This window comes from Gymnoscopelus braueri (assembly GCF_963280865.1).
Source record: "Gymnoscopelus braueri genome assembly, chromosome: 17".
Taxonomy (NCBI): domain Eukaryota; kingdom Metazoa; phylum Chordata; class Actinopteri; order Myctophiformes; family Myctophidae; genus Gymnoscopelus; species Gymnoscopelus braueri.
In genome coordinates this window covers 48,678,746-48,696,671 of record NC_137617.1, presented here as the reverse complement: position 1 = coordinate 48,696,671, position 17,926 = coordinate 48,678,746, and the positions used below count along the sequence as shown (strand labels likewise).

The 17,926-nt window shown below is 41.0% G+C and overlaps 3 protein-coding genes across 3 annotated transcripts in view; all 3 read left to right on the top strand.

Moving 5' to 3' along the window:
- Positions 1 to 17,926, top strand: part of LOC308105257 (mamu class II histocompatibility antigen, DR alpha chain-like) — a 305,525-nt gene that overhangs the window by 260,334 nt on the left and 27,265 nt on the right. The gene's annotated exons all lie outside the window — the stretch shown is intronic.
- The window catches only part of LOC308105258 (leucine zipper putative tumor suppressor 2 homolog), a 56,577-nt gene continuing 44,346 nt past the window's right edge, over positions 5,696 to 17,926 (top strand). The window contains exon 1 of the mRNA XM_080455898.1: positions 5,696 to 5,974. The gene's annotated coding sequence lies outside the window, so the exon portion shown is untranslated. The remainder of the gene's footprint in view (positions 5,975 to 17,926) is intronic.
- LOC308105208 (kelch domain-containing protein 3-like) overlaps positions 17,609 to 17,926 on the top strand; it is a gene marked incomplete at both ends in the record, with an annotated part of 21,740 nt that continues 21,422 nt past the window's right edge. Inside the window, one exon of the mRNA XM_080455843.1 lies at positions 17,609 to 17,627. Within this exon, the coding sequence (XP_080311969.1) occupies positions 17,609 to 17,627 (19 nt within the window). The remainder of the gene's footprint in view (positions 17,628 to 17,926) is intronic.

Genomic DNA, 17,926 nt, shown 5'->3' with positions numbered 1-17,926 from the left:
TAAAAAAAAAAAAAGCTTGTAGATATTTTTTTTGGTCAAATGTTAATTCCCTCCATGAATAGGTTCAGGTGTTTTGTAATAAACACATGTCGTACTGTTTGAGATTCAAAGCTGTTGAGATGACAGTCTGTTGGGATTCTCCCCCCCCCCCCCCCCGGGCTCTGAGGCTTGTTGTTAAACAAACGGTAATGGTGGAAAGTAACTGAGTACTTTTACTGTACTGTAGACCATTTTTACGTCCAGGGGGAAAAGGGATGCGACATTAAGTGGGAGTGAAACGCGTTTTTATTAATAACTTAAGATATTTTACATGAATTAAAGACACTTTAACAAAATCATAAATGTCACACGGAGCAACTCAGAGAAATAAATATAATCACCCTAAATCTAGCCTTGATTTTAAACCTCTAACCTAACGCAAAATAAAGTACAACAATGACCTAAATTCTCTAATCTAATCTAATCTAACGAAACGTGACTTTATACACAAATCTGGCCTCCGTGGTGGTGCAGTGCTTTCACATGACGAGAGGACTACGTACGTAGACTCAAACCCGGGTTCAATTCCTGGGTAGAAGAGCAAAGTTACATAATGCAGCTTTAAGTAAAACATGTGTGTTTGTTCCACCGCTGTTGAGATGACAATCTGTAGGGATCATCATCATATTCCCCCCCGAGGCTGTTGTTAAGGAAACGGTTGGCTGGGCAAACAGCCCTGATCCCTGCAGATAACACCAGGATGAACGTTAAGGCAGTTAGTCGTTCCCTCAACTGTTACAATGACACTTCAGTCATTCAGCAGGTCTACGCTCTCTTATCCAGAGACACTTACTCACAAGTGAGAGGTCGGAAATAAAGCGTTAAACATGAACTCTAGTCTAGACAATAAACAACAGATGTTAACTTCCTGTTGATTTTGCCATTTTTATTAGGACGAAAGAAGATCTTCAAATAGTAAAATAAACAGGAAGTTAAGTTTTTATTTAAAAACAAACAGTGGTGATGTTCTATATCAGGGTTACTTTTCCCCAAGGGCCAAATTATGTCTCGGGTACCAAGCCGAGGGCCAGGGGAACGCGCGCAAATGTTTTGGTTTTTATTTGTTTTTTTCTCTAATCGAGCTAATTTAACACTGTGTTATTTTAGGCCTGGGATTCTTAAATCCTGTGTTGAGGGTCACAGTCACCGTCACACAAGGAAAAAATGCACTCTGGAAACAAAATAAGTTGAGAATCAACCATTTACTTAAAATATTTGGTTGTTACGGTCTTTTTTTCAATATATATTTTTTTATGGCTGGAGTCGTCGCGGGCCGGACAGTTGCCTCTCCGCCTATTGGGGAACCCTGTTCTATATGGTCGGAATCAACTTTGTTGCTAAAAGAGTGACTTTGAGAGCTGTTTCACCGTACAATGTAAGTCAATAGGGAGCATATTTAGAATGATCAATTTCTAATCAATGGAGCAATTATTTTCTCGTCCACCTTTGGAGTTACATCATGGCAAGGTAACTACACAACTCAAACCTCTACCAAAGTGGTCTTGCCCTTTAAGTCCAGGGACCCCGATGAAGAGAATATTTATGTTAAAAATTTATAAAAAAAGGATTACACATTTTCCAAACAGCACTCACAGCACAAAGTGAGTGACGCGTACTGTGAGCTTGTAGATCTGCTGTTCTTGAATAACCAACGTATAAATGGATTAAATACCATGTTGTCGTTCCATGTAGTTCCATGTAGTGTGTCACTTTAGATTTCTTTGGCTATTCAAAAATAGCAGAGTGCCGCGCTATGAGCTTGTAGATCTGCTATTTTTGAAAAAAATAAATTTTTTTCTTCTTTTTTTCAAAAAACTGTTAGGATTTAGAAAACATTTTTAAGAATCGCCTCAGGTCTTAACTCTTTCAGTGCCAATGAAATAAAAAAAATATTGCGAACTGTGTCAACTTTTTTTTTTTTTTTTTCAAAGTAAAAAAAAAGTGCTTAGGAAGCGAGATACAGCCTTTTTCAGTTATAGGTTAAACAAGGAGTGGATGGGGCTGCAAATCTTCAGATAATGATATCTTAGGTTCTGAACACTTTTTAAAAAAAATAAATACATTAAAAACTCGGGATTTCTCGTTCTGGCACTGAGGGTATAACCCTAAAACTCGGGATAACTCGGGGCTTGGCACTGAGAGAGTTAATGGGTTAAAGTGTTGTTTTCAAGCTCAGGTAAAAGCAGAGAGATGATGACTGTATGCTAACCGCTAAACGTAGCTCTAGATCACTGTTTGCTCAAGAACCCCTCCGAGACCCAGAGAGTAAAGTGTTGCCCAATACTGTTATTACAGAGACGCTGTGTGTGTGTGTGTGTGTGTGTGTGTGTGTGTGTGTGTGTGTGTGTGTGTGTGTGTGTGTGTGTGCAGGGGCGGATTAACCCTTCGTGGTGCCCGGTGCTTGGACCCGGTTCGGTGCCCCCCGGGACCGTTTTGTCAAAAAAAAAAATGATGCGTTTCAATGTTGTAGCTCTCCTTCAGCAGCCCTGCCTATAAATGTAGGCGTTTTCCGCCGTTTCTTTTTTCTTCACGCCGTTTGGTGCCCCCCCCCAAAGGTTGGTGCCCTGTGCTTCAGCACCTCAAGCCCGTTGGATAAGCCACCACTGTGTTTGTGTGTGTGTGTGTGTGTGTGTGTGTGTGTGTGTGTGTGTGCTCAAAATGTTTTACTTCAGTAAAAGTATCAATACTGCAATGGAGACATACTCTGTTACAAAACACATTTCTACACTTGATGCACTTGTTTGCTGTCATCGGTGCCAAATTTAGAAAGAAATAGAATTTTAAAGGGATGTTCTTCCTCTTGGCGTTCCATGTGGAGCGCTCTATAAATATATTAATATATATATATATATCTATATATAGGCTGCATGCATCATTCTGGTGCATTCCCCCCGCTGTGTGTTCCCTTACATTCTCCAGAACCCCGCTGTTAGTTCATTTAGTTCAGTTCAGGAGGGGGTCTACAACTTTTTTAATATTCCAGGAAGGACAGAACTTTTTTTTTGTGTCCCGAACACTTGGTTTATAGTGCAGTTTGCAAAGTTGAAATAAAGCATTATTTAAACATTAAGCATACATTGGTAGCCTTGGATAGGAATATTTATTAGAAAATACATAAAATAAAATACAAAAAAATAAATTAAAAAAACATTCCTGAACCGATTATATGACAAAGGTCGCAATCAAAATTTTTGTTCGTGCGCTGGTCCAGTCGGCTCCATCCACTGCAATGTATTTCATCAAACTTCCGGTGTGAGGTTTGCCACCCATGAGCGTCATGTCCATATATCTAGAGAACGGACGGACTGCATGTCTTTTCCTTTCAAAACCTTCCTTGGTTTTACCCAGGACGCAGTGTGTGCTTCTCGCCAGACGGGGGCACTGCGTTTACCAGCCAAGCTTCTTGTCTACTGGAATGACCCTGGTATAGAGACACACGGCCGGAAGCGGAAGGCCTACAAATCCACGCCCACTTTTGACACTCGGGGTCCGTTAGAACGATGAACTGCAGCTCTCAATGCAATCTCTATGAGAGGCATTGTAAAATACCGTCATTTCACTGGTTAACTACTGAGGCTGTAGCGATTTTTGTTGTGTTCTAATAATCTGTCCCATTTGTTTAATTTGTCCTTTTTAATGTCCCATATCTTTCATCTCGATATACTACCCACAATATACTATAATATACTCCATCAGTATGTCAAAACCGCTAGCATCAGAGATCCATGGTCGCATGGTAATACGTCACGGACGCATCCCTTGAGGTTTTCAATACCCAGAAAACTGGCGAAAGTGGCCGTTTTCAATAGGTTTTGGTCATTATCTCTGGAACAGAAGGTCCAATCTGCTCAGTTCAAAGCTTGTTGGATGCGTGACTTTGAGGACATTAAGCACGCAATGACACATTTTCGGGTTATTTATTTTTTTAGGGGAGGCGAGATCTTAGTTGGGCAGGCGACCGCCTCTCCTGCCTCTACAGTGGGTACGCCACTGGTCGGCGCTCGGCGCTCGTAAAGACAGTGATGTCACTGAAATGCCCGTCTGCTGTCTACCCTCTGCTGTGTTAGCATTATGGGTAACTCGTTAAAGTGGCAAATTAAATGTGAAACACATCAACTATTAAGAAAACAAGAAGATATGTTGACAAAGACAGTCCATACATTTGGAAACATATTTTTATTTAAATCAATATCGTCTTCAGTTAATGCAGGATAATTTTTAAAGTAGGCTAACTTTCATATCCTCTCATAGGGAATGCATTGGCAGCTGCTCTTCATTGTTCTAACGGACCTCGAGTAGCGGCGCTGTCTCAAAAGTGGGCGTGAAATTTGTAGTCCCCGTGTGTCTCTATGGTGGCACCAGAGAGCTGTCTGTGGCTTTCTAGCAGTTAGGCTGCAGTTAGTTATTACCAACATCAACATTAAAGGTTTAATGACATTCACTTTTACACCACATTCAAAGTCTTTGTCCTGGTCCTTCAAAAGTGTACAAAAAGTTTTAAGTGAAAATTCCATTCCAGTGATCCATGGCAGGTGTTTTTCTCTCACATTTCTAAAGCCTTTTCAACTGCAATGAAAAAAGAAATCTTTGCCTGCGGGTGTCGCTGGTGAGGGATTTTGCCTGTCAATCATCGCCTCTGCTCCGCCCCCCCCAAAGGAAAGGATAGGGGAGGGGAGGGGCGAGGAGGAGAGTGGGCGGGATTAATCGACTGTGACCTCACTGTCGAAGGGCCAAGCTCAGATTACTTTTCAGCCTAATTATTCAGAAAACCCCAGACCACAGAAAATCCACTGAATGTTCTAAGTTCATTTTTTTTTGGGTGTAATTGAGGTCATAAAACCCCAAATAAAACATTGAAAATAAAAAAAGTGAAAATGAATGTCATGATACCTTTAAGCACCTTCCAGCAATGGAAAGAACGTCTCCTCTTTCTGTTTTCACTGGTTTCTTCAGGTTCCACCTCTCATACACTGGTGGAAAAATACAAAAATATTGGCTTTAATATATACTTAAACTTGTTAAATTGGTCAATGTACTGTATGTTTTGTAATAATAATCTGAATCTGTAACTAGTAACTAAAAGTTTTCAAATAACTGCAGTGGAGTAAAAAGTATGGTATTTGTCTCTGAGATGTAGTGGAGTATAGTAATATAATTAACCCAGGTAATTAAAAGGATAGTTCATCCCCAAAATGACTTTTTTCCTATCAATTAGTCACCCCATGGAGACCTGAATTCATTGATATTTCTTTTGAAAAAGTCATTTTGGGGGTGAACTATCCCTTTAAGTACAGTGCTTGAGTATATTATGTACTCAGTTACCTTCCCACCAACTGCTATAAATCACAAAACAAAACACACAAGGTCAGAACCGGTTCTGTAGGTAGCTGACTTACCACAGACATTGTGTACTTAATTCACTCTGTTAGTGTGTGTGTGTGTGTGTGTGTGTGTGTGTGTGTGTGTGTGTGTGTGTGTGTGTGTGTGTGTGTGTGTGTGTGTGTGTGTGTGTGTGTGTGTGTGTGTGTGTGTGTTGTGTGCGTGTGAACTTGGGAGTGAGCGAGGTTGTGCTTGAGTGCACATTAAGTTTGCTATTGACATGGAAAAACCCCCTTCCTTCTTCTTCCTCCATGTGAGCTTGCAGTCGTGACTCAGATTTTCCCCGTTTCTCGTTGGGTTTCTACAAACACGCTGTCTTCTATATCACACTTTCATCTTTCTTCACCCCAGAGTCCACTCACTGCACTAGTCACTTCTTTTCTTCTCGCTGAAACGCCTCTCTGACTCAAACACGACATCATGCGTTGTTGCTTCTTTGTTTTTTTTTGCTCACAGAGAGGGAAGTAAGGAGATGATGTGACTATACCTGGGATGCTCGGGCGACTCCTCTGCCCCTCCTGGGTTTCACCTCCTCAACACAGGCTGCCGGTGAGAGGTAAGACAGAGCCATCATGACACTTTGGTTTGATTTATTTTTTATTTTGGGCCAGCGGGCGCCCCCACCCCTTTGGTTTGATATTGATTGAATACTTTATTCAATTGTTTGATAACAATACAGCGGTACGGTCAAGAAAGCTCTGCTAAAAGGATGACTCAGAAAGACATACAATACATACACAATACAATACATATCGGTAAAAGCTCCAGTAGCAGCAAAGGGTACATTTCACAGAAGAATTAGGGGCGGAGGTGCAGAGGGTGCCACTACCAAGGGGCTCCTTCGGTTGGAGCTTGCTGAGGGAGTGTGACTGTGTGTTGTTTAACTCTCTGGGGGTGAGCTGGTAGAGGGGATATAATTCCAAGGCCAATTGTATTTTGGGGTCAGCCATGTTTTTAGGTTAGTTTTAAGTGTGGGTAGGAGATCTTTAATGGTTTTAGGTAGGGCATTCCACATGTTGGTGGCAGCATAGTAGAATGCATTTTTACCAGCTTGCTCGAAGAGCGGCTGGTCTATGAACAGACAGAGTCAACACCTATATGCGAGACCTTTTCCTACACGTTTTCATCATTGGCTGTCCTTTAAGCCAATGGGGAGACTTCCCATACTCTGAACGGCGGTCGTTCTTCCATGCTATGGCATCATAACCCTACTAGACACGACTGCCCTGCCCTGGTGACTGCTCGCAAGTTGCCGCAACAGTGTGTTTGTGTTCCAGGACATCACTTTTCATCTCTCTCTCTCACACACACACACACACACACACACACACACACACACACACACACACACACACACACACACACACACACACACACACACACACACACACACACACACACACACACACACCTTCATCATCATCATTTTTACGGCCGGGCAAGCTGGTATAATATGACTGTAATTTCTTGTTCCCCGATGTTTGAGCTGCATTTTATGATGGACACAAGACACAGTACTTAACCCCGGTGCTTGAGTCAAAGTAGTTTTCATATTCCATTCTGATTGGCTGAGATTGGCATCTAAAGTTTGCAGTGGGGGCTCGTTTTGAACAAAATGCCTCGAATCATGAACGCAGTGCTTGATTGCCGTGAAACTTTGCCACACACATTCCCACTAGATTGAGGAAGAAATGCCACCCTTTTCACATTGGCCTAATTATAGCGCCACCAGCAGGCCGATTTTTGCAAAACAAACATTTTGATATTACTCTTACATATTTTGTCCAAAGATCAGGCAAATCGGTACACATTATCTCTGTGGTCATGTGATCAAGACGGAACTGTCCAATGTTTTCATATTCCATCCTGAGTGGCTAAGATATGCATCTGCAGTTTGCACGAGTGGTTCGCTTTGAACAAAATGCCTCAAATCATGAACGCAGCGTCCCACTGCCGCGAAAGTTCACCCATGCCTGTATTAGCGCCACTAGGAGGCCGATGCATTCCCGAACATTTGCTGGCCCACAATAACCTACCTGACCTGGCGGAGACCTGTGCTCCGAGGAGCACTTTTTTCTAGTTCATAATGTATTTCTGTAAGTTTGAGTCCCGCGGGTCCCTTCCTAGAAACCTAGTGGAGTCAAAAGGCCGATATTTGCCTTTGAAATGTAGTGAAAGTCATGAGTTTCCCGAAGAAACAAATACTCAAGTAAAGTACAGATGCAAAAAAAATATTATAATAATCGAGCAAATGCACTTTGTTACTGTCAGTGGTGGAAAGTAACATTGATTTAAGTACTGTACTTAAGTACAATTTTGAGGTATTTGAGGTATGTCTTAACTTGAGTATTTCCAATTTCCAATACTTTTACTTCTACTCCACTACATCTCAGAGGCAAATATTGTACTTTTACTCCACGTTACGATTATTTTAAAAACTTTAGTTACTAGTTACTTTTCAGATATAAATGATGATATTATGAAGCATACATTAACCACTTTAGCCCTATTTTATGCCTACAGTAGGCCATTTGAAAATAGCAGATCTACAAGCCTGTAGATCTGCTATTTTCAAACATTTTAGTACTTTTACTTTTGGTACTTTAAGTACAAGTTTTGATGCCAATACTTTTGTACTTTTACTCAAGTAACATTTTGAACATAGTCTTTTTTTAATATTGCGGTATTGTTACTTTTACTTAAGTAAAAATATCCGAGGAGGCCTACTTCAGTTCTTCCACCACTGGTTACTGTCCACCACGGCTGAAATGTGGCTTTGCTTCAAACAAAAGGAGAGAAAACTCTGCAACTTTGTGGGTGTCGTGCGATAATAGTTGAACTGGAAAGCCGGGGCCGTCCTGGCGGGGCCCGCCATCATCCCATCCGCCCTTGAAGTCTCTGATTATTAGGAAAACATTCTGGGATTACTCTCAGAGCTCCTCTGGCCTGTCGGTTGTGCAGGCAAGGCAACAGCTGCTTCCCATTGTGTGTGTGTGTGTGTGGACCCTCTGTGATATAACTGAAACCATGCTTATTCCTCTGTGTGTTTTCCTTTTCTATAACCCATTAAGACCGGGAAAGCATCGGTGTCATTTTTAGATTTCTTTGGGCTATTGAAAAACGTTTTTAACTCAAATCTTTGAATATATGCTTTTTTTTTTTAAGCGAACGTTTTAAACGCAAATCTTTGAATATATGCGTTTTTTTTTTTAAGCAACCGTTTTTAACTCAAATCTTTGAACATATACGTTTTTTTCTTAAAGCAACCGTTTTTAACTCAAATCTTTGAATATATACGTTTTTTTTTAAAAAAGCGAACGTTTTTAACTCAAATCTTTGCTTCTGGGGATTCTATAAAAGTCTTCTAAATCCTAACAGTTTTTTGAAAAAACTTATGTCGCTATAATATCAGTTATTCTCAAACCCTTTTCATGTCAAGGACCCCCAAAATGATACGTATTTGGCCGTGGACCCCCCATCTCAAAACATGTTGTTCCAGGGACCCCCAGAAGCACAAATCAGAGTTAAAAATGTTTAAAACATATATATATATATATATTCAAAGATTTGCACACATTTTCACGATTTCTTTCCAAAAATAGCAGATCTGCAAGCTCATTGCCGCGCTATGAGCTTGTAGATCTACTATTTTTTGAATAGCCCAAAGAAATCTTAAAATGAGACACACAGATGCGTTCCCGGTCTTAAAGGGTTAACGAGATGCGTTTCTGAGTGAGATATTTGTTGAAGTTGTTGGAAGCGATGCTGGGAAAACACGTAGCGATCACACCCCCCCGCTAACCTGAGGACGATAAACACACTCCTCCTGCTGCATCATGGGAGTTGAACCCAGGAACGCAGAGTGGACGCGACCGGGAACGCATCTGTGTGTCATTTTCAGATTTCTTTGGCTATTAAAAAAAAATAGCAGATCTACAGGCAATCTCTCTTTTTTTTTTTTTTTTTTTATCCCACGATTTTTGTAACCCCATTTTTACACCCAGTGCCAATCTCTATGTAATCCTGGGCACTACACTCCCTCTGCCAACCTAGGGAGGCCAGGGCCGAGCTCATGCCTCCTTCAATGCATGAGAGCCAACTGACCTTCTTATCACCTGACAGGGGAGAGTTTCCCTGGTTGGACGTAGCGTGTGGAAGGAACACGTTATTCCAACCAGTTCCCTTCCCCTCCATCAGGCGCCCCGGCTGGCCAGGGGGAGGCAGTATAGTGACCAGGATTACTGCATGTTTTTTGTGAGGGTACCTACCCTAGGAGACACGGGGAGAACATGCAAACTCCACACAGAAAGGCCCTTTTCGCCAACCCCACCTAGGGTATGGGCACTGATGACGCGGAGGAGAGAACACGCCCCCAGCGCCCACAGCGCCCCCCCCCCCTGCGGGAATCGAACCCAGGACCTTCTAGCTGTGAGGCGACAGCGCTACTGACTGCGCCACCGTGCCCACGACGGGCGATCTTTCTGCAATGGCGGATCGCGGCAGAAATGTTATTGTTCCAGTCGTTAGACGGGACCCTCGGCCATCGCCCAGAGACCCTTTGTTTACAGCCGGGTCCCTCGTGGTGTCTTCTGCAGCTCTGGATGTACCTCTGGCACTCAATGTGTTAAAGGGTTAACACTTCTGGGGTAATTGTAACGTCTCCTCTGCCTTTTGTGAGCACCCCAGGCAGTGTTTAAGTTGGTTGATTGAATATTTTTTATATCTGATATAATTTTTTATCAGGCACACCCCCCTCCTACAGTATGTAAACCCATTGTAACTTCAAACTTTTATTGGTAAATTTGAATCATGTCATAGACCATAGATAGATGGTTTTTCAATTGTTTCCATGTGTTTTATATACAAGAAAATATGTATACAGTATGTCATCGTATTTTAAAAAAAATCATAAATCATCATGTCCCCTGTCAGCCTGCGATGTTGCAGGTACCCTCAAAAAGTCAAAACATATATACATAATACTGTAACATATATAGTTTCACATGTAATGTAACATATGTTTCACACATGTACTGTAACATAATTATATAGTTTCACATGTAATGTAACATTTGTTTCACACATGTACTGTAACATATATAGTTTCACATGTACTGTAACATATATAGTTTCACATGTACTGTAACATATATAGTTTCACATGTACTGTAACATATATAGTTTCACATGTACTGTAACATATATAGTTTCACATGTACTGTAACATATATAGTTTCACATGTAATGTAACATATATAGTTTCACATGTAATGTAACATATATAGTTTCACATGTACTGTAACATATATAGTTTCACATGTAATGTAACATATATAGTTTCACATGTACTGTAACATATATAGTTTCACATGTACTGTAACATATATAGTTTCACATGTAATGTAACATATATAGTTTCACATGTACTGTAACATATATAGTTTCACATGTAATGTAACATATATGTTTCACATGTACTGTAACATATATAGTTTCACATGTACTGTAACATATATAGTTTCACATGTAATGTAACATATATAGTTTCACATGTACTGTAACATATATAGTTTCACATGTAATGTAACATATATAGTTTCACATGTACTGTAACATATATAGTTTCACATGTACTGTAACATATATAGTTTCACATGTAATGTAACATATATAGTTTCACATGTAATGTAACATATATAGTTTCACATGTACTGTAACATATATGTTTCACATGTAATGTAACATATATAGTTTCACATGTACTGTAACATATATAGTTTCACATGTAATGTAACATATATAGTTTCACATGTACTGTAACATATATAGTTTCACATGTACTGTAACATATATGTTTCACATGTACTGTAACATATATAGTTTCACATGTACTGTAACATATATAGTTTCACATGTACTGTAACATATATAGTTTCACATGTACTGTAACATATATGTTTCACATGTACTGTAACATATATAGTTTCACATGTACTGTAACATATATAGTTTCACATGCACTGTAACATATATAGTTTCACATGTACTGTAACATATATAGTTTCACATGTACTGTAACATATATGTTTCACATGTACTGTAACATATATAGTTTCACATGTACTGTAACATATATAGTTTCACATGCACTGTAACATATATAGTTTCACATGTACTGTAACATATATGTTTCACATGTACTGTAACATATATGTTTCACATGTACTGTAACATATATGTTTCACATGTACTGTAACATATATGTTTCACATGTACTGTAACATATATAGTTTCACATGTACTGTAACATATATAGTTTCACATGTACTGTAACATATATAGTTTCACATGTACTGTAACATATATAGTTTCACATGTACTGTAACATATATAGTTTCACATGTACTGTAACATATATGTTTCACATGTACTGTAACATATATAGTTTCACATGTACTGTAACATATATAGTTTCACATGCACTGTAACATATATAGTTTCACATGTACTGTAACATATACAGTTTCTCACATGTACTGACCGGCTACTTTCTCCAGCTCTGCCCTTGAAGGGCGAAGCAGACCTTTAGCAGACTGACCCAGTTGTAGGAGCAAGCTAATGGAGACACATAGAGGGGGGGAAGGTGTGTGTGTGTGTGTGTGTGTGTGTGTGTGTGTGTGTGTGTGTGTGTGTGTGTGTGTGTGTGTGTGTGTGTGTGTGTGTGTGTGTGTGTGTGTGTGTGTGTGCGTGTGTGCGTGCGTGCGTGCGTGCGTGCGTGCGTGGTCCGTAGCCTACTTGTCGTACCCTACTTTTTCCCATCTCTTAGCAGCTGTGTGGCTGAGCGCCGAATTGAACCACGTCTTCCATGGGTGGTGTTTATTCCTGAGGTGGTGTTTATTGCTGGGGTGGTGTTTATTCCTAGGGTGGTGTTTATTCCTGAGGTGGTGTTTATGCCATGGGTGGTGTTTATTCCTAGGTTGGTGTTTATTCCATGGGTGGTGTTTATTCCTGAGGTGGTGTTTATTCCTAGGGTGGTGTTTATTCCATGGGTGGTGTTTATTCCTGGGATGGTGTACAGACACACGCATATATACTGTATATTTCTTTTTTTACATCTACTATAATTGTTATCTATTCCAGTATGTTGGATTACTGATGATAGCACAGGCTGGAGGATCTGGCCACACTAACATGTCACTACTTGTAATTAAACCCTCTTGATTCCCGATCCTTTGCAGTCCTTTTCCTCTCTTTGTCCTCTTCTATTGTCTGGAATTTGTTCTTTGTTTAGTTACGTTAATTTGTAAAAAAAAAAAAAAAAAACTCATGAGAAAACATTTTGTCATTGTCTTCTCCATCTGTTGGTAGGCATGGCTGCCAGTTCCCACTTGATGTTGTGTGGGAGTTCAGACCGCTCCAGACCGTGCTTAATAACTGCTAGCTTGCATAATGTCTTCAGACTAGGACTAAGGTCCAGGATGTACAGGTTATCGTGTCCAAAGAGGATGAGAAGATCCTCCATCATGCAACAGCACATATTACTCACCGGGAATAATTTATTACTCACATGGAATAAAAGGCGTTTCCTTTTGAGCACAACCTTCTTCCAGGAGAAAGTCTCTGGAATACATTTCCACAGATCTTTACAGTCCTTGGTTAAGCGGTAGCAGTTAACAACTAAGTACATGTATTTGGTGTAGTTTTTACCAATTATATACAGCTCTCCATTGTAGGCAAAGGCTGAATGACCATGACGTGCACTAAGAGGCGCTGGAGATGTATTCAACCAGACGTTAGTCTCTGTGTCAAACACTGAGACTAGGACTAAAGGACTAAAGTCTGAGATCAGTTTGTTTTGGCCCTCTAGGCCTCCAGATACAAACATCTTTGTCCCGATGATGGTGGAAGAGAGATAGAATGAAGCAGGTGGTGGAGTACCTCTGGTGTTAATGAAAATCCAGACCATTGTGGAGGTGTCCAACTTGTAGATGTCATTAGTGCGGCGTCCAGTCTTGAGGTATCCTCCATAGATATACATGACCTTCCCCAAGACACAGGCTGAGTGGCCGCTCCTCGGCTCTGGAACAGACCCAGAAACCTCAGGTTTAAACCATCTGTGGGTGTCCACATCAAATACATAAAGCACGTTGCAGTTCTTAAAGTCACAGTCATATCCTCCCCAGATGTAGACTGTATGTTCTATCAGCACAGCTGTGTGGTACCAGAGCATATAGGGAACGTCAAGGTGACGTTCTCCTCCTCCAGGTGTTACTGGAGGCAACTTCATCCACCTCAAAGACACTGTGTTGAAGATGTGAACTTCAATCAGGTCGTTGTTTTCCGTGGTGTTGGGCCAGCCTCCAAAACAGTACAACTTGTGCTTCACTGCGACAGCAGCGAGGTATTGGTTCTTCTGAAAGGTTCCATATTTCAGATGAACTGTCCAGTGCAACATGATGGAATGGATTCAGATCAATGGCTGTTGCAGCAATCACTTCACTTCAGGTCAGAACCTGTTGAACAATACTCAGGTGAGCATGTGGAAACAACGGAATGCAGAGACAGTTTAGAATGTTATATTGGCAAGGTTCATGGACAGCTATCACCAGGTGTTTGTCTGCTCTATCCATTGTTCTTGTCAGCATGTTCCTTTTATACTATTGTCGCCGTGATGTAGATGTCATCATCAATTAGGTCTGTTCAGGCCTCACTAGCTGCGATTACCAGCTAGCCCACCAGCTAAACATTTCCTAGCAAACTCCACGGAGAAGGCGTTGTCTTAACACATACAGTGCCAAGATCCCGTCTACACGTTCTTTCAAATCCATCGCTTGAGTGCCAGGATTCATAAGAGCCTGTTTACACGTTCTTTTGAATTTTCATTGTTTAATCTGTGATCGCACGGCTGTGTTTATTTCTCATCAACACTTTCGTTTTCCACTTACGTCACACTCACCCGGAGCCGGATGTAAAAAAAAAAAATCATTTCCGGGTCACGTTGTTTTTCTCCGGTGATTTTCGGCCAGAATAAGGAAAAACACGGTTTTTCACACGGTAGAAAAGACAAACGGACAGCTCAACTTCTATTTTCTTTGGTCCGGGTGACTAACAGCCATCGTCGTAGTGTATCACGTCGTTTTCAGGCCGATCAGCGGGCCGGGAATTGTCGAAAACGTCACATCCTTTGAATGACCGGATATGACGTGGGCCTGTTTGGGAGGGGGTGAGCGAGGTGATCAATGTTTGGATGTGCTGCTCTCTACTGGTGGAACAATCGTAGGTGCTTGACAACACAATCAGAGAATGTATTTGAATGAAAAATTACAAAACAAAAAAATTAAAAAACACGCAAATTGCTGGCACAGGGGTGAGTACATTATGAATAAACTCTGGCAGTCAATGTGTTAATGAAGTTTACAGGTGATTTTTTGTGTGGAACTGTAACAACAATACAGACATTTCCAAATTACTGTTACAATACAGAAAGCATGTGGCAAACAGAGCTAATCTACAGACACATCACTTTAGCTACTTTAAAATATATTTGTAAACGTGCAAACATAACACAACATAGAATAACCTGCCATCACATAATCAAACATCCAAACTACTCACAGACGTTGCTTTTAGCAAGAGCGGAGACCAAACAACATGTACACTGGAGCTGGAGACTTTGACTACTGACTGCAGGCAGCACAGGTGTAATATATTGTACCTTAATTGTGCAGCACAGGTGTAATATATTGTACCTTAATTGTGCATCACAGGTGTAATATATTGTACCTTAATTGTGCAGCACAGGTGTAATATATTGTACCTTAATTGTGCAGCACAGGTGTAATATATTGTACCTTAATTGTGCAGCACAGGGGTAATATATTGTACCTTCAGTGTGCAGCACAGGTGTAATATATTGTACCTTGATTGTGCAGCACAGGTGTAATATATTGTACCTTGATTGTGCAGCACAGGTGTAATATATTGTACCTTGATTGTGCAGCACAGGTGTAATATATTGTACCTTGATTGCAGTCACATGACAATCAAGAAAATAAGAAACCCGACATATTTTACCACAGGGTGGTGCTGTTTCTCACAATTAACAATTAAACATGACCACTACAATGTAGGAGCAGAACAAGGTCAATAATGATAATGAATTGCACTAAACTGGTTCTCAATGTCGGGCGCGGGGCACACCAGGGGTCAGTATGAGGTGCTGCCCTATTTTCCCCTTTTTCCCCAAAAACAAACAGAAACATGCACATAAAATGAACAGGCAAAAACGTTTGGTATTTAAAGTACATTTTGATACCAATACTCTTGTTCTTTTACTCAAGTACATTTTTAATTCTGGGCTTTTACCGATGTAAGTATTTCTACATTGCAGTATTGATACTTTTACTTAAAGGGTAAGACCACTTTGGTAGAGGTTTGGGTTGTGTAGTTACCTTGCCATGATGTAACTCCAAAGGTGGGCAAGAAATCAAAAATAATTGCTCCATTGATTAGAAATTGATAATTCAAAATATGCTCCATATTGACTTACATTGTACGGTAAAACTGTTTTTTTAATAAAAATTTCAACTTCCTGTTGATTTTACTATTTGAAGATCTGGATCCGGATCCACCGATCCAGTCCGGGTTTTCTACTTATTAAAAATGGCAAATCAACAGGAAGTTGACATTTTTATAAAAAAAAAAAACAGTACTGGGTTTGGTGATGTTCTATATTGTCTGAATCAACTTTGTTTGCGTTCGTTTTTGTGCTAAAAGAGTGACTTTGAGAGCTGTTTTACCGTACAAAGTCAATGAGGAGCATATTTTGAATTATCAATTTCTAATCAATGGAGCAATTATTTATTATTTCTTGCCCACCTTTGTAGTTACATCATGGCAAGGTAACTACACAACCCAAACCTCTACCACAGTGGTCTTGCCCTTTAAGTAAAAACAATTTAGTACTTTTTCCACCACTGAGTAGAAACACTCTGCCGGCAGTAGAGTCTGTTTCAGTCAACTGAGAGTGAGAGAGAGAGAGAGAGTTTGTTTGATTGTGGTGGGAGTTTGAGGGGAGGGGAGGGGAGGACAAGTAGAAGAGAAGAAGGGCGAAGCAAAGGAAGGGGAGGGGACCGACCCACCCCGGTCTCCCATTCACACACACACACACACACACACACACACACACACACACACACACACACACACACACACACACACACACCGGTGCCTGGTGGAGTTTTTGAGAATGAGCCAGTAGCCTGCCTCCTCCCTGCCTGGTGTTATTCCTCTAAGTGACTGAAGAAGAAACGTTTCTCTCCTCTCCTCTCCTCACGAGGAGCTTATTGTGCAGGGAGGGAGGGAGGGAGGGAGGGAGGGGGGTCCGGACTCCCAAACGCACCCACCCACCCACCGCCGGGGGGAACAAACTGGAGCACGACAACAAGGCTGGGCTCGGACCGGACCGGCTCCACGGACTAGGAAACCCTGGAGGCTGTTATAGAGCTGAACCATAGAGAGAGAGAGGTAGGGAACTACATAGAGAGAGAGAGAGAGAGAGAGAGGAAGGGAACTACATAGAGAGAGAGAGGTAGGGAACTACATAGAGAGAGAGAGGTAGGGAACTACATAGAGAGAGAGAGGGGTAGGGAACTACATAGAGAGAGAGAGGGGTAGGAACTACATAGAGAGAGAGAGAGGGGTAGGGAACTACATAGAGAGAGAGAGAGAGAGAGGTAGGGAACTACATAGAGAGAGAGAGGTAGGGAACTACATAGAGAGAGAGAGAGGTAGGGAACTACATAGAGAGAGAGAGATGTAGGGAACTACATAGAGAGAGAGAGAGAGAGAGAGAGAGAGGTAGGGAACTACATAGAGAGAGAGAGGTAGGGAACTACATAGAGAGAGAGAGAGGTAGGGAACTACATAGAGAGAGAGAGAGGTAGGGAACTACATAGAGAGAGAGAGAGAGAGAGAGAGAGAGATGAGAGAGAGAGAGAGAGAGAGAGAGAGAGAGAGAGAGAGAGAGAGAGAGAGAGAGAGAGAGAGAGAGAGAGAGAGAGAGAGAGAGAGAGAGAGAGAGAGAGAGAGAGAGAGAGAGAGAGGTGAAGTCAGGCAGTCAGAGAGAGGAGGTGAAGTCAGGCAGTCAAGAGAGAAGGAGGTGAAGTCAGTCAGAGAAGAAGTGGAGCGAATGCAGGAGTCTAGCTGTGGTGAGTAAACCCTTAAGAAGAACCAGTGGTGTAAAGTAACTAAGTACATCTACTCAAGTACTGTACTTAAGCACGATTTTGAGGTATTTTTTTTTTTTACTTTACTGGAGTACTTCCAATTGTCATTACTTTAACTCCTACTCCACTACATCCCAGAGGCAAATATTGTACTTTTTACGGCACTAGAAATATTTGAAAACTTTAAGTTACTAGTTACTTTGTAGATTTGGATTATTATTACAAAACATGCATTACCCACTTATATATACTTCAGCTATTTGAAAATAGCAGATCTACAA